The sequence below is a fragment of the Pistacia vera genome, unplaced genomic scaffold, assembly GCF_008641045.1.
Source record: "Pistacia vera cultivar Batoury unplaced genomic scaffold, PisVer_v2 Contig206, whole genome shotgun sequence".
NCBI lineage: Eukaryota > Viridiplantae > Streptophyta > Magnoliopsida > Sapindales > Anacardiaceae > Pistacia > Pistacia vera.
The window spans coordinates 820,362-841,624 of NW_022196009.1; the positions used below are offsets into that span (position 1 = coordinate 820,362).

Below are 21,263 nucleotides of genomic sequence, written 5' to 3' on the forward strand. Positions count from 1 at the left end.
TACTAATTAAACATTTAAAATAATTAAAAATATTTATTGTCCGAGCTAAAATGTGGCACATGCGCCCTGGGCGTGAACCTCGTGCCTTTGTATGTGTGGAGTGTAACCTGTTACTGAACCAACTGTAAAAAACCGTCACTCTCACAGTATTTGTAATTTGTTCTGAGTCATGCGTAAAACAAGTGGCGTCAACTGAACACTCAGTCCTTGCGCGCCGCTCACGCGTTTGAGATGTGCTCAACATCATTATTCAATATTCATGGCCATTTACTTGGTGCGCATAGCACACGTAAAGTCGACGGGCGCATTTTAGACTCTGATATATGAAAATTCAATAATCGTGAGCCGGAAATAAATTAAAAAAACTTCTCTTGGAGAAAAAAAATTAATTGAATTAATAACTATCACAAATCATAGGTAAGCAAGTGAGGGAATCTCAAGTGCTATGTACACAAAAAAATTTATCACTTAAATCTGTTACAAAAAAGAAATACACGAAATTATAGTCTAAATTAATATCCTAAAAATGAAAAAGAAAAGAGTCCTAATTCGATAATCTAGACTTCAATTTTAGAGGGCAAGAAGAAACGAGGCTTTTTAGCTGCAGGATGAGGACTTTCCACTTCATCATCGGCGGACACAAAGAAGGCGGGCGAGAATTCCGGTAACACCGGCAGGTTGAGGTCAAAGTCACGGTGACTGACTTGGCTATGTGAAGTACTGGACCCCACACCTTCCGATGACGTCACTCCGCTTTTTTCGCCGCCTTCGTAGTGACAGCGTTTGTGTCCACCTAAGGCTTGACCAGTGGGAAAGGACTTGTGGCAGATGGAACACTCGTGGGTCCTACCAGTGGTGTTTGGTGCGGTGGTGGCGTTGTTGGTGGTGGAGGTTGACTGCTCCTCGCCGCCAGATCCTTTACGGTGACTGGCCTTGTGTCCACCCAGTGCTTGGTAAGAAGAAAAGGCCTTGTTGCAAACACTGCACTTGAAGATAAGCTTCTGGTCAGAGGATGTCGTAGCAGCTGGTGGAGCTTGAGAAGGAGACTTGTGTCGCTGCGAGGCGGTGCTAGTAGTGGCTATGGAGGCGGTGGAGGTGGTTCCACGAGCAAGCATGACGAGGCAGAGAGCGAGATACTCCTCTTCGGTGGGAGGGTTGTGGGGACGCTTTGAGCGCTTGCGCTTAGTCCATGAATCAATACAGTGAAGATTCGCTTCTTCAAAGTGAAACGGTGGCGTGGCTGTGGTTGGAGAGTTGAGAGCTTCTAGTGCCATCTGCTCTGAATTGGTGGAGTTGAAAGGAGAGACTAGAGAGTATTGAGATTTAGAAGATTGAATGTGAATTTAAGTTTGTGTGTTGAGTAGAGAGTGTGAGAGAGGCTTTTAAAGGAAGTGAGGAGAGGGAAGTTGCGTGACAAGTGGTGCGAAAGTAAGCGACGGTGTGCAAGAAGTTAATAAAATATACGAAAGGGAGTGGAGCACGTTTAGTAATTGGATGGTCCTTCCTTGGTGGCTAAGGCCTAAAAGGACGACTTGATTCGAGTCGGTCAAACAAAGAGAAATAGTTGCAATTGTAATAGTGTTACTCAAACGTGGGCCTTTTATTCAGTCTTAAGTGAAGACCCAAGACTTCTTCCAAGTCAAAATCTAATACAATGAAAGAACTTGGAAGAACAACTTTTCCAAACAAACGCGGTGTTGTTTAATTAGCTTCTAGCAGCCGGCAGCCAACAAGTAAGCACGGGGATTTTTCCTTGTTATTTGAGGCATATTTAGTACCTAATACTTTGTATTAATACTAATTAGGTGGCTAATCACATGGGACGATTTCTTAGCGTGGTGAATAAACTATAAAGTAGAAACAAGTGTTAGCCAGTGGAGGTGGCCAACAGAAATTAAAGCCTCCTACCACAGACACAGAGATATTAGTGGATGAGAATGTTCACATACATCTCTGTTGCGTTGTGAATTGGATGGGATGTTCCACTCAAATGACTTTTGGAAGTTTAATTATAATAGAAGAGTCATATTCGATTGCATAATTTGGTAATTCAGGTAATTTAAATATGCCTAATAAAGATTTTCTTGTAGTTTCCGCAATTAACCTTATTGATTAAAAGTCAGTATCACCACGAGGATGCTATTGCTATGTTTAAAATTTAAAATCACGTGGTTATTAAAGATTCAATTAGTCGGTATCATTTACTCTATCAAAGCGCACATGTTAGTTATGCCCAAAACTCTTGAATTTTGCATTGGTCAGCGTCTTAATTAACTTATTTTTTCTATTTCTTCTGCATTGATTTATTTTCATCGTTTATCATTTGTATTAATACTTTGTACCAAAATTCGTTAAACATTTAACCACTTTTAGTGCAATAAATAATTTGTACAAATATTTTCTCAATACTACAATAATACCATGACCAGCTAGTTTTTGTGTTTATCGTTTTGAAGTGAAGTGATCTACTTGGTTACTGGTTTGGTTTGGTATCTAGAAAGACAGGAAGATACGCGAAGCATCTAGGAAGCCACACGTGCTGCGACCATCAACAATACTTTTTGGGTCCCCATCGGTCCCTCTCTGAAATTGAAAATAACCGTCCCAATTCAAAGAAAATCAGACGGATATATATATAAAAAAAAAACAAAGAAAACAATTCGGAAATGATCTACTTCAGTTTACGTTTATCACTTATCTGGCTGTGTCGGTATTACCATTTCTTTCTTTTTAATTCAAATCATCAGCATCAGATTCTATGGACTCGCTCACCATGACAACTAATTTGTTTTTAAATAACTAAAACACTTGCTTAGTTGCTTGCCGTTGGAATTAAAGTGGAGTTGATGATTCCAAAACTACAGTGCAGCAAAAGACTTTCATCCGCCTTTTGGTGATTGTGATTCTTTCCTACAAAGCCTGTTTTTTGAGGGCTCTTTTTAAACCCTCTGATTAGCCATCAATTTCATAAGGCTCCAACTTTAATTGCATAATTAGAGGCCATGAGACAACGTTCTAGACTTTATCTGCAACTTGCTAGACTACGCACACCCGGAAGATTGAGATGTTTTTAATAGCAACCAAACTTGCAGCGAAAAACCATGAAGACTCAAAAAACAAGAAAAAGGTGACAAATAAGCGTTGACGTTGAGTGAAGTCACTGCTTACATAAACTGAAATCTTAAGTTTTAGGCTTCGGACGAAACTGGGGGCCTAACCAAACCACCCTTGATGAGAAGGTGAAAAGCATGTATATTTGTTAGTTAAGTTTGGCAACTTGGCATAGTTAATAGGAAATTGGATCAGATGAGACTTCTAGATAGAGATAAGCATCATAAGAAACCAATCTTCATCAACCCTTTGGACGAATATTAATAATCTCTTTTGTATTATAGCGAATCACCTCATGTCTAGTCCAGTTGTTGCTTTTATATTATGTGAAAAGAAAATACAATTCACGGGACATAGTCATAGCTTGGAAATTGGAATTTAGCATCAGATGCTGCCTTTTTTATTTGTTGGATTGGGAGATGGAAGTTGAGTGTGGACTGGAGAAGGAGAAGTGATAACATATACTGTCTCCAATGACCGTCATTCCTTTTGAGTGAATTTTTTTTACTTTTCACAACTTGATTACTAGTTAACAAACTTATTAATTAAGATATTGTTATTATGATGTTGGCCATTCACGAGGCCTACTCAACCAAGCACTTGCGTAAGGCGACGATTGTGACTATGTATTTGAGTATTTATTAGACCAACTTGTTGGATGTGGCCCATTTTCAGGCGTAATGGCCATGACCTATTACTGTGCTATACAGAAATACATCCTTTTGGTTGCTTGAGTAGCTACTCTCGCATCATTTTAATTTACTTGTGTTTTGTTAGGTCCCAATTTAGTCACGTCAGATTTCATTCTTGAAAAACATTTTAATAGGAAATTGCACAGATTGTTTAACCCCGTGTTTGTTCACTCTTTTGAATTGTTATCTTATTTGAATTAAAAAATAAAATATGTGTTTGTTTATTTATTGTTGTAATTATTATTCTGAAAATTAATCCGAATTAAATAAGAATTTTTTCTATTAAAAATGAAAAAATGAGAACTTATTTTCTATTATTTTATTCTATTCAACTCAAAACATTTTTTCAATTCTATTCAATTAAAAACAATTACTTTCTACTTTTTTCAATTTGAAAATTAATCCATCCAAGACCACCACCGCTTGCCAACAACCAATAGCGGTGTCTGGTGCCAAAACAATGCACGATTACCAAATCTAGTCGATCGTGTGTTAATTTTGCCATTTCTAGCCAGATCTATCTGGCCGGTAACGACGACTAAATTGTTGATGACAATGGCCGGATTTTGGGAGTGTTTAGCTAAATTAACAATTGTTTGGGGTTAAAAAATAATCTAAATATTTTCAGAAAAAGTTTTAAAAAAATATACCAAACAACTATTAAGCATTTTATCAAACTCTGACATAATTTTAAGATATTATATCAAACACATTCTTAAAATCCTATCATATTCGATTTAATCCAACTCAACTCAACTTAAAATAGTTTTTCAGAATAAATTTTTTGAAATAATCTACCAAACACCTAAGAATTTTAATTTTAATTTAAGTATGTATATGAGATTTATTTATTTTTATTAATGATTTTAAAAGAAATAAAAAAAAAAAGCTTCCAGGTAGATCTTCAGCATATCCCTTCAATACGACAAAAAACACAGCAGTAGTGTTCAGTGAACAGAAACAGCATGATCCATGCAATCGTGAGACTTTAGACGGCCATAGGTAGAGTTTCTGATATTCTTGTATGACTAAAGTGCCCTCACTTCAATTATTTTGTTACTCCACCAACTAATATATTTGTTAAATTAACCCCACAAGTGAAGTCGACAGAGTTCGCCTACCTACCGCGCACCAACAAATGATGCAAGCAATTTCACTTCTTAACTTTTCAAAACCCTCTCCTCTCTTCGTAGGGCCATTTCAAAGACGACACTGTCCCTCGATCGCCGGTGCCGCCGCTCCTATTAGTCACTTGCACCGAAATCGCTGTCAAAGTTACCGAATCTCAGTTCCTCCTCTATCGTGCAGTGGCACTGGTAAGAGCTCTCGTCTTAACTCTTAAGTAGACATTTATGCAAAGTTTTTATAACTTTTTATTAAAAAGTAATTACTTTCTGAAGTGTGAATCACGGGGTCGAAAGGGCATTATAGTTAAAAGACAGATGTTTTATCTTATACTAGTGGGCAATTTTGGAATAAAATATTTTTCTAAGATTGGTGCATTCTAAAATCCTACTGGGCAACAGTCAACAGAGAGCAGCAGACAACTGGGTATCCCCTTCTCTTTCTGGGTCTTAAAAAATCTAACTGCTTTGTTATTGCGATTCAGTGCAACATCAAGAAATGGCTTCTGATGATGGACAAGACTCTCGGATTAGTCGGATTTCCTCCGCTATTCGTGCCATCCCGGACTTCCCAAAACCAGGTATTAATTTTTTAAGTATGTTGTTAGTCTTTCACTTATTATTGTGGGTTCAAAGTAAGGTTTTGGCCTAGTGATCTAGTTTTTCTACATGGGTAAGCCACTTTGTCAACTAGTTGGTAGGTTATTTTATGTTATGAACTATATATTTGTTTGTATGATGTCAGGGATTTTGTTTCAAGATATAACGACGTTGCTTCTTGATACAAAGGCTTTCAGGGATACTATTGATCTGTTTGTTGAGAGGTATAAAGACAAAAACATCTCCGTTGTTGCAGGTAATTTCTTATTTTATTGCTGTTGCCATTGCATTTGCGTGCTCTTTTAATCTCTAGTTTTATTTTATAATTGATTACGACATGATTTCTTTGTTTGTTTACTCCCTTGTTTAAACTTGGTGTCAGAGAAATCTCTATTCGTTAACTGTTAATGTCATTCTGTTCGTAGCCATAATGATCTAATACCTGTTTTATGTGCCTAAATTGCACTAACTAAATCAGAATTTGTTTCTTTAGTTGTACTTTATTAGTGTTTTGGTTGCATGGTTTAGTATAATAAATATATGTTTTTAGCATTGATGCGATTGCACACAGTCTATGAATTGATAATAAATTTCAGAAGTTCTTTGCAAATCTTAAATCAAATTTTTATACATTGTGACTTTACCAACTCGGTTTCTTGGTAATTGATGAAACCTAACTATCAAATATGTGGCATTACATATATCTAATTCTTTGTGCAGGCATTGAAGCAAGGGGTTTTATATTTGGACCTCCCATTGCATTGGCTATTGGGGCAAAATTTGTTCCTATGAGGAAACCCCATAAGCTTCCTGGTATGTTTTTGTTATATCTTTTGATTAACTGAATAGGTTTTTGGCTTTGTGAGAAGTTCTTGGTGGACAAGAATCCTGGATTAATTTAAGGAGTACCACGAATTCACATGCTTTAGTTTTTGTTCCAGCCATATATCAAGTTGCACTGGTGCAAAATGTTTTCAATGTCACTAGTTCACATATATTATCACTAAATGCTTCTTGAATGGCTCAATAGACATGATGATGAGATTCTGATGATTATACACAGTTTGCATCTTTTTTTTTCCGGTAGGAAGTTATACACATTAATATTCAAACAGTACAATCACCATAAAACTTTTTTTTTTTTTTGGTGTGTGTGTGTGTGTGTGGGATGGAAGTTATTCTGGCTACACAATAATGTTTTCTAAGATTTAAAAACTCAGAGAGATGTGTCTTGGAAATAGTTATGTTGACGTCAAAAGTAGAGTTAACCATGAAGTGTGTGGTTCTTTCCATATTATTGATGAGTTGATTTCTTGCTAAATGCTTTATTCTGTTTATGACCGAACATTTATCCTAGAATCTTTCTTTTAGTAAGTATTGGAATGTTTTCATTTCACTAAGGTAGAATTTTTGTGATGGTCAGGGGAGGTTATTTCCGAGGAATATGCTTTGGAGTATGGAACAGACGTAATGGAGATGCATGTAGGTGCTGTAGAAGCAGGTGAACGTGCTTTGGTTGTAGATGATCTCATTGCAACTGGTGGAACCTTGTGTGCTGCAATCAGGCTTCTTGGTAGTGTGGTTAACTTTAAAAGTTTAAATTACTTTACAGATAAATGTCGTCTAACTGCTTATACTTCATATATTCTTCTCCTTGTGTGCTTAAGTAGGGTTTTGCTTAATTACAATTACTTTTCTGGAAGGTTGTGGTCCTCGTGTTCTTTTGAATAATTTTGATCTATTTGTAAAGAGGAAAGGAAAGGGGGTTTTCCTAAGCAATTTACATTATAAATTCTTGGTTGGGGTGCCAATCAGCTCAATGGTTTCTTCATGATGTATATGGTGATAAAACTTGCATAAAATGTCTTCAAAGAATTTACAAATCAAGAATAGACTAAAACGGGACTGGTTAAGGATACAACCTACAGTTTTCTCTTCTATTTGTGGTTTCTGCTCTGTTTTTAAAATATATTTTAAAGGACCTTTAGTCAAACAGAAATACTATGCTTACTCACGAGTTGTACTAACCGTCTAACTACCTTTGTTAAAATTACACATAGTACCTGTACTATGCGTATGGTACCCATACTCTGCGTTATATTTATAAAGGATAGTAAGATGGTGAGTAAGCATAGTATTACTCTTAGTCAAATACTATACTCTCTACGTGGATCACTAAAAGAAATATGTGTAGTTGATGTGCATGTCATCATTGGCTTCAGGAATATCACTCTTCTTATTTATGTTATCAGAGTATGCCTTCTCACATCATATCAATTATTTGTTGCAGAGCGAGTTGGGGTGCAAGTGGTTGAGTGTGCCTGTGTCATTGAATTGCCAGAGCTACAGGTTTGTTTGTACTCCAAATACTAATCAGTTATCCTAATTGCGATTTACCCTTAAGCTTGTTTTCTATTATAGTCTAGTTGGTCTTTAGTTTGGTGCTTAGCATTTTGTAGATTAATCTACTGTGAAGCTAACTTAGTTTGAACCAAGAAACTATTACATGAGGTTATCTAAATGGCTCAGAATGTGTAGTTGGGTAGTCCCATAGGATGGTAACTGCTAGATTCCAAAATGAAGACTTATTGACGAGATATGACTGTGTCACAGCTAAATAACATGCACTTGTATCTGAGTAGTTTTCAGTTAAAATTTAGATGTGAAAGCAATGTCCATGAATAAATGTGTCACAGAATTGTAAAAACATTTGATATGCATCTTAAACTTCATAGATCTTTGGAGAAATCGCTAGTCATTTTTTGTTTATTAGATGTGATTTCATTATATAAAAAAAATAAATAAATAAAATACCACAGACATGCAAATGAAACCGAAATATTCTGTTTTACACCTTATTGGTATAGATATAAGTTAATTACTTGTATGATAATTGGTATAATAAACTCTAGTAAATTCTTTGGTCAAATAAAAATATAAACACAGGGTTTAAAACCTGATCAGAGTTAACTGCTATCTACTTGTCCTGAGTATGCTGTGCCAAGATTTTAATAGTGCCTCATGGTTCTACAGATAATGGCTAGAGCTATTTACGGTCATTCATTCATTGCCCTGTTTCTTGAATTTTTTCATAACTAACACAACTGCACTGTTGTTTATTTTGGTTTATGTTATAGGGTCGGCAACGGTTGGGAGATAAACCTCTATTTGTTCTTGTAAGCGCAAATTGATGTCAGTTTGGGGTATAAGTGCATGCTTCTCGGCCATATGGTTGGAAATTGATGTAGCCCTGCTCAGACGTCAAGATATTTCGTGGAGGGAACAGGCTTTGTTTGATAATAAGGATGTATTAGACTGATATTAGAGCATTGTCATTGGTTTTTTCTTGTATTTTAGGTAAGAGGCTGGGAGACAACTGTGGGGAGATTGGGTTTGCCTTTGAATTTAAGAATTATGCGTTTATTTTGTGTGTATGAGAAGAATCTTTCTTGTTTTATTCTCATGAAGCTGGTACCGTGCTTTTAAGTTGCAATGGATGTAGGGATTCTCTATTTCAGTTTTAAATTTCAGTTTTAAGGTGTATAAGAAATATTAGCCCTTTAATTTCCTTCTTATCAAGTCATTTCTTAAATGTTTGCCAGAAGAGCAGTGAATTTATGTTTTATTAACACATTGGATATACAATGGTGAGATCCTACTCGCGAATAAAACTACTCTCCCTAAACTACACGCCCTGAACCTTAAAAGGATGACTTATTGATCAAGAAGGTTTATTTCTTTCATTAACTTCTTGGATTCAAACTTTAGAGTCAGGTATCATATTGTGATTTACCTAGTCTTTTAGAGTTATACGGTGTTCAATGGATTCTATAAATTAATTGAGGTGCGTGTAAACTGGTCAAATATCTCAGTTACCAGAAAGAAAGAAGAAAAAAAAAAAAAAAAACTACACTCCCTATTGCATCAGCAACGCATATTCAATAAGAGAATTCAATGTTTGTAACTACGGTGGCGTTGGTTTTCTTTTTTCTTTTTTTAAACAAATTGATTTTGTTATTCTAACCCTCTAAGGGGGCGTTTGGTTGGGGGTTAAATGGGATTACTAGGGTAATGTCATCTTATATTACTTGATTACCATGTTTGGTTGTCAAGTAATATCATATACCGATAATCTTCAAATACCAATAGTAGTTACTATTGGTAATTTTTGAGGTAATCTGATTACCTCCATTTTCTTAGGTATTCTGAGATTACCAGGGTTATCTTTTTTTGTTACAATTTTATCCCTTATTAATAAAAATTTTGGACAATAATACCCCTACTTTAAAACAAATTTACATTAATATCCTACTTCAATTTTACCCTTGTTTAATTAAAATTTTGGACAATAATACCCTTATATTTAAAATTATTTACGGACCACCATAGCCACCCAGCTACCACCACCACTGCCACCCAGCCACCACCGCCGACAGTAGGCCAACCACCATGGACCACTGTCGAAAAATCGCCGGAGTCCCTAATGAAGAAGAAAATTCTGTGGGAGGCTCCGGGGAGCTTCGTTAGTGCCGTTTCCGACCATATTGATGGCCGAAAACAGCCATATCAAGCTAGATCTGGCCGTTAACGGCCAGATCCCTAGCCATTATCGGCCAGGTCTGGGCTAGATCTATTCTGGCCAAAATAGATCTGGCCTTAACGGCCAGATCTGGCCTGATATGGCCGTTTTCGGCCATCAATATGGCCGGAAACGGCCATAACGAAGCCTTCCAGAGCCTCTCACAGAATTTGCTTCTTTTTTAGGGGCTCCGGCGATTTTCCGACGGTGGTTCGCGGTGGCGGCAGGGGGGGGTGATTTCGTCATAAATTAAAGTTTTTTACAAGCGGGGGTGTTTTAGCTAAATCTGAAATATTGGGGGTTAAAAGAAATTATTCAAAAATTAATAATAAAAATAATATTATATTAATATTTAAAAGAGGGTCAATTTAGTAATTTAAATAACATACCCATTAATTTATTCTCATAACCAAACATATTAATATAACATACCCACCAACTAACCAAACATATTTTCTTAAAGATTCCCAGTAATCTTCCAAGGTAATCTATCTTTCTAGTAATCCAACATTCCCAGTAATCTAACATTCCTGAACCGAACACCCCCTAAGGAGTTAACTATAGAGTATAGACCCTACAATATTAAAGAATAATAATGGAAACTGTATGCTATAACTCATTTCAGCAGGTCATGATTTAATTTACATAGATGAAGATGATTACGTATTATCATAAATGGTAAGAGTTGATAAATCTTTCTGACTTAATTAAATGGGATGGTCTAATAATTAAAGATTAATGTGTTTGACATTATGAAATTCAATTCATAACAGGAATAGTTATTAATGTTAATAGTTTGACATTATGGATTCAATTCATATTATAAATAGTTATCAATATTCAAACATTATATAATTATTTTACCACGTCCATGGTTAACAATATTCAAAACATATACAACGTACAGGAGGAGAGCTGGAGAGGTCGAGTGTTATTAAGAACAAGATTAACACTCGTGTGATACTTTAAATTGCAAAATCGAAATGATATTTCAAGTAGAATTATCATTTGGATCATATAATATTTTTTTATCTTAGTAATAAGATTATTGGAAAGAAAGATTATATTGTAGATTACCGGGTTTAAATTATTATTGTGCTTGATTCAATTGGGATGTACTAATAATTAATGTGTTTGGTTGACAATAATAACAGATGTCCTGAAATACCCTTTTACGAGAATGCCCTTAGGATGATTACTTGTATTACTAATTAATCTGTTGGGTTGGCTGTAAGAGTAAATATATTGATTATATTTTACTAAAATGCCCTTTAGAAGATTAGTGGGTATAAATAATTAATGTGTTTGGTTAATAAAAGAAATGATCAATTAACAAATTTTTTTTCCTTACATTTTAGCCAATTATTTTATTGTTAAGTCATTGCCAGGAGCAAACAAATGGAGACGAAGACCCGAGGTTGTTGCGACGGAGATGGTCGACCAACGACAGAGGGAAGAGGGAGAAGTTAGACTAACAAACGCAAACAAAACAGAAAACGAAAAATACAATGGAAAGAGGGCGAGGGGCTTATCGGAAATGGCGAATGGAGTGTTGTCCGGATCAAACAGATGGAGATGAAGACCCAAGGCGCTGCGGCGAAGATGGTTGACCAACGGCAGAGGCAAGAGCGAGATCTTAGACTAACGAACGTAAAACAAACCCAAAATGAAAAATACAATGGAAAGAGGGTATTTGACTTTCCGGAAAATGGGGATCGGAGTAATGAAGTTAGGACGAGATCAAGAAGAAGAAGACCAACGGCGGCGATAGAGGTTTAGGGCAGAGTCTCAATCGAAATGTGTATTAGGGCTGAGAATTTTTTTCTTCTTATATTATAGTTTTAGTGAAATAAAAGGGCATATTGGTCACAATATGCAAATATGTGAGTATAATATGGGCATTTTTGTGGCATTTCTGAAAATATTGATAATAAGCAAGGCAATTTTGTCCAAAAAATTAGGTGTTTTGTAATTATTAACAAAGCCAAGGATATTTTCGTCCACATTATCCACTATTTTGGGGCAAAATTGGACAGAAAGTTGGATTACCGGAGTAATATTTTAATAACACCCTCCCCCCAGGTAATATTATTCCTGATGATTTACCCCCAATTTGACATTGTTTGACATTTTTTTTTCCATAAATGTTTTTTTGCAAAACAACCAAATATGGTTATTTACCCAATTTAAAATATATTATCACCGTAATATAATATCAACCCGATCCAAACGCCCCAAAGAGATGAGGGTGTGTTACCTTCCCTCTTCTTCAACATATGTTCTTGGTAAGATGGTTTTGTTTTTACATACACAAACCCCCGAACTTGAAGCTGAATATATAAATAAATAAATTTATCCCTTTCACATATTATAATTTGCATAAGAATTATATGTATATATATTATAAAGAGCTTGGAGAAACCACCATCATTTTTTTATATAAACTGGAATAATTCGCACACTACTTAGTCAACTTCAAAAATAAAATTATCATTATTTGAATAAAAATATGGTTTGTTCATAGTGTTTTTTATTGTATTTAAATGCTTAAGTTGAGTGGTCTATTTAAAGTATTATACTTAAAAAACTGTTTGACAATTCATTATTATATCAATATCCCGTACACAATTATACGCGTACATAAATATAAAACAAGCTGGAGATTGACTTCATATTCTGGTTGTTACATGCAACACATAAATTAATAACCTCTCATCTAATAAGCTTATCCTCTCTTCCAATGTTAATGAGCAATAATTAAGAGCATTTTTATCCCTTAATATTCTATTAATTAAGGTCGGTATAATTAATTGTTTTAAATAACTATTCATGTCACCAACTGGCTAATCACAGATGGAAATCAAACAAGAGTGAAATTTATTGGATAGTTAATTACCTTTGACCTAAAATACCTACTATATATTTGTAACACTTGTTTGTTTCAGCTTTACTCCACGTCTGGATTTAAAATATTGGCATATTGATATGAAAATGTAACATAATGAGATATATATATTTTTTCTACTAGTAAAGTAATTAGTTTAACAAAAGTGTTAATCATATATTCACAATACATTTATCCATAATATTAAATTCTATTCATCAATGATTATAACAGTTGTTGTTCTAATAATTGATACTGACATAACTTAATTACGTTATAATCAAGGTAAGGATATACGTAGCCTCCAAGAGCCCAATTAGAAATTAACAAAATTTTTATTTAGTGTATAACGGAACACATGCAAATTAAACGAGTTTACATTAATTAAGCGACCAAGTTTATAATATACACAAAATAAGAGATGAAGGTTGGACCAATGGAACGCGTGGCTAGTTCTTGGTGAAGGAAGAGGATTAAAGTATAATTAGTTGATAAGGACATGCCAACTTCCATTTAAGCTTTTGCTGATGCTCAATGGTCGCGAACAGGAAGACAATATGCAATGGCAAGTCTAAGCGCTTACCCTTGCCCCATGCATTATTATTTTTTCAATGCGAGAAACCATTAACTACTAATTTTATCAATTAGTTTGCCGAAGTCTTGGAATTGGAATGTTTAGGTACAAAGAAAACAATAATTAAATTAAATTAATTAACTGTCAGATTATAATTGGAAGTGAGTCTTTGGAGACCCTTCTATATTAATTCAAGTTAGTACATTCAGATTAATATAATTGGTTGAACATAGTTCCTTTGATTAATTAATCAAGTTTAAACATGATATAATAAATGAGGTAAGAATAAATGAAAAAGGCGGATGAATAGGTATGAGAATGACACGTTAACGTTGGTGGCTGAGACAAAAATAGCTGTCATTTTATTTCAGGTTTTTGTTAATGCGGATAAGGGTGTGCAAGGTGATGAGGTTGTTGTTGGAGACAAAACCCTAATTCTAAACACAGTTCGTGCAAAGGAGCCGGCGAGAGAATTAACCAGAGAATAAAATCAGATTTTGAGCTCAACAATGTTTACTCTTTCTAGATTTTTATTCCAGTAGCGTTTTGTTATCTTTCTTGTTTCATTTCTTGGCTATTAAAGTCGTGCAATGGCCGGTGCAGTTTCCTAATGAACACTAATGCTATAACAAACACCTTATCGAACTCTCTCTTAACAAGACAAAATTAAAAATTGAATAAGTGTCTCTATTCAACGCGTGGAATTGAAGCGGGCGGATCGGCGGAATCTAAGGAGCCAAGCCCAGAAGGACAGTTATCTTTATACATGTATTTTATGGCTTTGTTCAGGTAATCTATCGGAATACTGTGAATTTTAGGGTTACAAAATATTCTTTAAATAAGACACTACAGCTGGGATCAGTTTTGTAATAGATATTGATGGTTTAATGAGCAACATTTTTGGAATCTTAGTTTCTTTAATAATTTGGTACCAGTTTCAGTTTATTGGCAAAGTTAGCTGTTATCAAATCCAAATAAAGATTGCTCTTTCTTTTTAATACCATCTCAAGAATTTTAGCATGTGCTGTTCTGGGGAAATTCTTTGCATTGAAATCTATAACGGGGTTAAAAAAAATTGTACAAAGAAATAAATTCAACATGTATCGAATTCATTCCTCAGACTACTGTTGATTTTGGTAGATATTTACATGCCTGTATTAATGCTTAGATTAAAAAGTCAATGTGATTTTCTAGTACTTACATTACGTCATATGTCCACAAAAGAAGTAGCTGTCAAAAGAATTAGTCACACAAGAAGATTCAATCATCATGTCAATTTGCTGCTTCTTAATTTTTCTCTAAGTGCAGTACTACTGTTTGGAGATGATTTGAGAACAAGTCAGTACATGGAAGGAAGACATAATGTACAGTGTTCGACTTCAATTAATCAGTAAGTTGAAAATGGTTTGTAATTAAGTTGGGGCCTGGAGGTAGATGAAACAGTAAGATTTGAAGCATAGAAACACTTGTTAGGTTTCTGCCATCTAGGACAAGGAACGAGTTTGGCGGTCACTGTGTCGGATACTTTATTTTACTTTAAATAATGTCAAGAGCCATCTGACTCATCTCCCACGATGTGGCCGTCCTTTTGCCTTGGGTTTTATTCATTTTTTATTTTGCCAACAGAATTCCGTCGGTTTATTTTATTCAAGAACACTCCCCACGTTCTGACGATTTCAAAGACGCACAGTTGCACACACAAATACCTTCTCTACGCATCCTCTCATTCTAATACCTCTCTTCCTCTATTTAGAAATTTAATTAATTAATTCAGTTAGTTACCTCTTAATGATTGTTGTTAGACCCCTTTTATCATTTTAAATGTACTTTTAGCCATTCTAATTTCTAATCAGATGTTTGAAGGCCATTGAAAAAAACTGAGGTATTTTAATTTATCTGTGCATGAACTTGGCCCTTCTGAGTTGTACTTTGCCTGGTATTGTCCCCACATTGGACTCCTAAGCTTAGTTACAAAGAATTGGGACCTACACCAGTTAATCATTAGCTATAAACAATTCAATTAAATAATGTAAGTCAATCCTTACTAACATTCTCTTCAGGGGTTGATTATATATATGTCTTGCAGTTATTGTTTGTCTCAAGTGCAATTAAGCTTCAATTAGCAGTTGCACTACAGAAATAGAAGACTACTCTATTTCTCCACACAGGCTTCTAACTCTTTTAAGTTAACAAGAAGGATGGAGCCGCTTGGAGTTTTTGCTGATGGAGAATGGGAATCCCTTGGCAAAATGTTCTCCAGTGAAGAGTTTGATTTCCTCCATCCACAATTTTTTGGTCAGTGTACATTTCCTGTCCAGCATGATGAGGGGTTACATTTTATAACCCCTTCGGCCTTTTGCCCCACTTCTGAAGCCGATGCAAGCATGGTCGGGGCCAATGAGAGTCATTTGTTTTATTCTCCAAATACTCTTAATTCTAATCTGAGCAATCTTTCTCAAGATAGTAGTTATGGTAGCAATTGTAGCAGTAGTGTGTTCATTCCCACCCCGACACTTGAAACAAGTTATTTCTTTTGTGATTCTAACCATATCCCAATGACAAATGATGCATCAATGTCCATAGATGAGAATAAAGTTGACTGGCATGCCCCGGCTGCATGTTCTGATATTGTAATGGAAAATGTCTCTATCAATGAAGATATGAATGGGGACAAATTGGGAAATTCAGACAATGGCCAACACGCAGATGTTGTTGTTCCTGCCACAGAATTGCAGCTTAAAAGGAAGTTCGATGTTCCAGCATTCCAAACAGGAGGAGAAGAAAAAATCAATGTTAATGTATCTGAGAACATGAAGAAAAAACCTCGTGTTTCAAGAGATGTAAGTACTATAAATTTGAAACTATGTATATGCAAGCGGGTGATTCTTTTGTTTCAAAGTTTATAATAATGTTGGGTTACTATTTATAAACGCAGGTACAAAAAACTAAGAAGAATGTACAGTCAAAGAAGAGCCAGAATCTGAGTCCAAAAGGCAATGATGGAGAAGAGAGCAACGGTGGATCAGATGGTCAAAGCTCCACCAGCTACAGCTCAGAGGATGATAATGGTTCTCAGGAGACTAATGGAGGAGAAACATCAGAGTCTAAAGCATCTCTAGCTCTCAACTTGAATGGAAAGGCAAGGGCCAGTAGAGGAACAGCAACTGATCCCCAGAGCCTCTATGCAAGGGTAACTATCTTCTCCTACCTACCACATTTCCAACTTGCTTGATTAATTATGTGGCTTAGTTTTATTGAATCCTTTCCATTAAATTTTGCAGAAAAGAAGAGAGAGAATAAACGAGCGATTGAAGATATTGCAGAATCTTGTCCCTAACGGCACAAAGGTTGATATTAGCACAATGCTTGAAGAGGCAGTCCATTATGTTAAGTTTCTGCAGTTCCAGATCAAGGTAGGGGAACAAGGGGATCAATAAACTCCAAATATATATATGTGTGTGTGTGTGTGTGTGTGTGTGTGTGTGTGTTTTAAGATTCTTGTTTAATCTTAATGTCTAACTTTTGTTCTGTTTTGGTCATTGTAGCTTCTAAGCTCTGATGATATGTGGATGTATGCTCCCCTTGCTTACAACGGATTCGATATCTGTCTCAACCAGAGGATTTCTCCCCTCCTATGATATTGGATGGAGTTGCTGAATCTTTTGTAATGTTATTTTTATTCAAACAAATTTAAAAATATATAATATATGTATCAGCTAACTTGCATTAAGACGCCCCGAATGAAATATATATAATTTTTTTTTTTTATTGTTATTATTATGAGGAACCTTCCTTGTTTCTGCAATGGCGTCTGATATGTTTCTTGCATTTGTAAATATTGTACACCAATTAATCGGCCCAAATCCATACATGTCACCATTTATGGAATACTCGCTACCTGTTCTTAATCTTAATCTTAGCACTATGGGCAATAAAAAATAAAATAATATATATATCCCAAAATTAATTTTAAGGTGTGATTTTATAAATGATATGGTAATGTCAAATAAGATGACACGTTATTTGGGATGTGAATTTTAAGATATTATTTGAGATGCGTAATATTATTAATACATTAATTCTTTAGTAAGGATGTCGTTACATAAATTACATAAATTTTGTGAGGAATATATATATATATATAATGGTACCTAGTGATAGTATTTTTTGAGAAATGATGTAATTATAGGGATGTAATTATATGCTTCTTATGATTGTATTGTTACTTTTATTTAGTGATATGAATCATATGATAATCAATGCCACATACTCACATCATCCCATGGAAGATAAAAAATTTGAACACCTAATATTATATACATAATTGTAGGAATAAAGGATTGGAGTAAAGTTACGGTGTAAGAGCATCATCTGCCCTCTTTATTTTAAAAATTATTTTTCATATAGGTATCAAGATGTGGCAGTTGCCACATCACCAGTTTTCACATCACGTGCCCTCTCTCTTTAGTATTTTCTCTTTCTTTTCCTTCGCTTCTTCTTCTTCCTCAATCTTCTCTCCGCTTTGCAGATATACTAAAATAAAAACCTATTATTTTTCTTTTTCCTTTATCATTGATTTTCTAAATTTTTTTCTCTCCACTCTTTTCTCTTCTCTCTTCTTTCTCTCCCGTCTCTTCTTCCTCTCCTTCTATTTCTTTTTCCTTTTTCCCTTTTTTTATTTTCCCTTATATTTTCTCATGAAAAATTCCCTCTCTAAATTTTTTTCTACATTCTGATTACATTTTCTCAGAAAATTCCATCTCTAATCGAAGAATGTAGAAAAGCAGAGTTAGAGATGGAAGAGAGAATCAGATCACCAAGATCCAAATCGGTTCACTAGGCCTGAAAGGAACTCTCCCACCGCTTCTTAAGAACTTAACTTCACTGACTACACTTGAGGTGATGAAGAACAAACAGAGTGGGCCTATCCCAACTCTTGCTGGGTTGATTTCTCTTCAAGAAGTGCTTTTTAATAACAACAATTTTTCATATTTCCCCCAGATTTCTTTTCTGGGTCAACTTCTTTGCAAAGTGTAAGCCTTGATTATAATTCCTTTGAGTCTTGAGAGATTCCTGTGGGTTTAACAAATGCAACAACTTTGCATAAGTTTTTAGCAAACTTTGCTAATGTTTCAAGTACTATTCTTGGGTTTCTGGGGGATGTATTTCGAAGATTAAAGAGTTTGAATTTGGTTATGAACAAGCTTGCTTACTAGCATTATATTGTTTGATTAGAGATGGAATTTTTTCGAGAAAATGCGAACCATAATGTAGGAAAAATTTAGAGAGAGAATTTTCAATGAGAAAATATAAGTTAAAAAAAAAAAGCAAAAAGAAATAAAAGACGGGAGAGAAAGAAGATACAGGAGATGAGAATGGTGAGAATTTTTTTAAAAAATCAATGATAAAGGAAAAAGAAATAAAAAATATGTTTTTTAAAAAATAAAAAAAAAATCTGCAAAACGAAGAGAAGATTGAGGGCAGAGGAAAAAGAAAGAGAAAAGACTGAAGAGAGAGTACAGGTGATGTGGAAACTGGTGATGTGGCAGTTGCCACATCACTAGGTAAAAAGACTCTTTGTACATCTATAAATTATTTTTATATAAACGGAGAGCAACTTCATTGATTTTTAAATATAAAAAACAAATTTTTTACTCAAATCCAATGAACTCTTCAAATTTAATAAATATGCTCTTTATTTTCAAGAAAAAGACTTAATAGGAGAGAGAATTAGTAAATAAAATATATAGAAACGTGTAGTTTTTAATTAAAATTATAATAGGGAGTGAAATTGGACTGTCTAGATATAAAGAGCCAAATAAAGGTCCAATGGTGCTCTTTATTTTGAAGAGTATCTTTCTTATAAATAAAGAGAATCTTCATTAATTTTTAAATATAAAGAACAAAATTTTTATTTAAATCCAATTGACTCTTTAAATTTAATGAAGATGCTCTTTATTTTCAAAAAATAGACTTAATGGGAGAGAGAAATAATAAATAAAATGCATAAAAAGTTGTAGTTTATTAATTAAAATTAGGATAGAGAGAGAAATTTGACTCCCTATATGTGGAGAGTCAAACTCACTTTTTAATTTATATTTTAAAGATAAAGAGTCTGTTGGACTCTTGTTTTTATGGATAGACTCTTTATAATAAAGAATTTATGTCATATAAAGAATCATTTGGAGATGCTCTAAGAGTCGATTAAAGCATCTCCAATGGTGCTCTTTATTTTAAAGAGCATCTTCATTAATTTTTAAATATAAATAACAATTTTTTTATTTAAGTCTAATGGACTCTTTAAATTTAATGAAAATACTTTTTATTTTTAAGAAAAATACTTAATAGGAGAGAGAATTAATAAATAAAATGTATAGAAACTTGTATTTTATTAATTAAAATTATGATAGAGAGTGAAATTTAATTCTCTAGACGTGAAGAGTCAAACTCACTCTTTAATTTATACTTAAAATTTGTTAGACTCTTGTTTTTATTAGGGCTGTTCAAATCTGGATATCCGATCCGAGTTTTCGGATCAGGCTGTATCCAGATCTGAATCCGATTCGAATTAAGTGGATATCCGGTTTTACGGATATCCGATTATTCGGATCAGATAATTGGATATCCGAAATTAATCTGAATCTTAAAATTTTCTTAATAAAATCAAATAATTCTAGCAATTAAATTGAAATTATAATTCCTTTACATGATAAAAGTATCTAAAAAAATTAACATGAAGCACAAAACATTTAACATATGTTGTCCAAACATGTCACAGCCTAAATGACTATGTTATCTTCATCCTTACATGATAAAAGTATATAAAAAAAATTAACATGAAAGCACAAAACATTTAACATATGTTGTCCAAACATTGTCACAACTTAAATGACTATGCTATCTTCATTGCCAATTCCTACTTGTCGTCATCCTCCTGTACAAAACAAAACAAATAAACCATTTCAATAAACAACTTTTAAGATTAACAACAAAATTAATTGCATATAAATTATACCTCACCACTGCCCTCCTCATCGTTGACCTCTGACATTGACTTCTCAGACTCCTTTTCATCATCTGCCTTGGGGCCTTCAGCCTAATTTCATCAATAATTAAGATTAGTCAACATATTCAGAGCATAAAAGAATGATATGAACAAATAAATGATAAATAAACCGACCCGTCTCTTGTTATAGTTTTTCAATTCATTAAGCTTCCAACCTACAATTTACAAACAATAAGTCTAGAATTTATGCTTCTTTTATCATTCATCCCTAAAATTTAATTCAACCTATTAATATATAAAGACAACATTATGTTAGCAACCTCCAAAATGCCCAACCAATATTAATGAATCCAAAACAACAAGTGTACAACCAACAAATTCATATTCATAAAGGAAAACACTTCTATTTTTCTAATCAAACAAACCAATCCAACAAACCAATCCCACCAATTGGTTGGATTTTTCCACTTCAACAATCAACTCATTACACCATACAACATCAAATAAAATGGTGACGAACCAAACATCAATAATTTAACATAGCAACATTCATTATCCAACATATATAATTAAATTATATTTGGGGAAAAAATCTATTACACACATTATGTTAGCAACCTCTAAAATTCAACAATTTATAATAGAAAACACTACAATTTCAAAAGGGAAAAAGAAAATTCAGCAAATCTAAAG

The 21,263-nt window shown here is 34.1% G+C and overlaps 3 protein-coding genes across 3 annotated transcripts; 2 read left to right on the top strand and 1 right to left on the bottom strand.

The window, feature by feature from the left end:
• Positions 1–542: 542 nt before the first annotated feature.
• On the bottom strand, positions 543–1,417 carry LOC116129027 (zinc finger protein ZAT10-like). The gene has a single exon (XM_031414766.1). The coding sequence runs from the start codon at positions 1,272–1,274 to the stop codon at positions 558–560; it is 717 nt and encodes a 238-aa protein (XP_031270626.1). The 5' UTR covers positions 1,275–1,417; the 3' UTR covers positions 543–557.
• A 3,461-nt stretch (positions 1,418–4,878) lies between these two features.
• On the top strand, positions 4,879–9,045 carry LOC116129029 (adenine phosphoribosyltransferase 1-like). Its single transcript, XM_031414769.1, has 7 exons — positions 4,879–5,119; positions 5,413–5,508; positions 5,673–5,783; positions 6,248–6,340; positions 6,951–7,100; positions 7,818–7,876; positions 8,665–9,045. The coding sequence occupies exons 1-7, from the start codon at positions 4,942–4,944 to the stop codon at positions 8,716–8,718; spliced, it is 741 nt and encodes a 246-aa protein (XP_031270629.1). The 5' UTR covers positions 4,879–4,941; the 3' UTR covers positions 8,719–9,045.
• Positions 9,046–15,762: 6,717 nt separating this feature from the next.
• Positions 15,763–17,202, top strand: LOC116128997 (transcription factor bHLH85-like). Its single transcript, XM_031414736.1, has 4 exons — positions 15,763–16,404; positions 16,500–16,754; positions 16,846–16,977; positions 17,110–17,202. Exons 1-4 carry the CDS (start codon positions 15,763–15,765, stop codon positions 17,200–17,202), a joined length of 1,122 nt encoding a protein of 373 aa, XP_031270596.1.
• Positions 17,203–21,263: the final 4,061 nt, after the last annotated feature.

Excerpts from the sequence above, each read along its gene's own strand:
- LOC116128997 (XM_031414736.1), top strand. The coding sequence starts at position 15,763 with ATGGAGCCGCTTGGAGTTTTTGCTGATGGAGAATGGGAATCCCTTGGC. Across the intron at positions 16,755-16,845 it reads CCCAGAGCCTCTATGCAAGG|AAAAGAAGAGAGAGAATAAA; the intron begins GTAACTATCTTC and ends TAAATTTTGCAG. Across the intron at positions 16,978-17,109 it reads TTCTGCAGTTCCAGATCAAG|CTTCTAAGCTCTGATGATAT; the intron begins GTAGGGGAACAA and ends TGGTCATTGTAG.
- LOC116129027 (XM_031414766.1), bottom strand. The coding sequence starts at position 1,274 with ATGGCACTAGAAGCTCTCAACTCTCCAACCACAGCCACGCCACCGTTT.
- LOC116129029 (XM_031414769.1), top strand. The coding sequence starts at position 4,942 with ATGATGCAAGCAATTTCACTTCTTAACTTTTCAAAACCCTCTCCTCTC. Across the intron at positions 6,341-6,950 it reads GAAACCCCATAAGCTTCCTG|GGGAGGTTATTTCCGAGGAA; the intron begins GTATGTTTTTGT and ends TGTGATGGTCAG. Across the intron at positions 7,877-8,664 it reads TTGAATTGCCAGAGCTACAG|GGTCGGCAACGGTTGGGAGA; the intron begins GTTTGTTTGTAC and ends TTTATGTTATAG.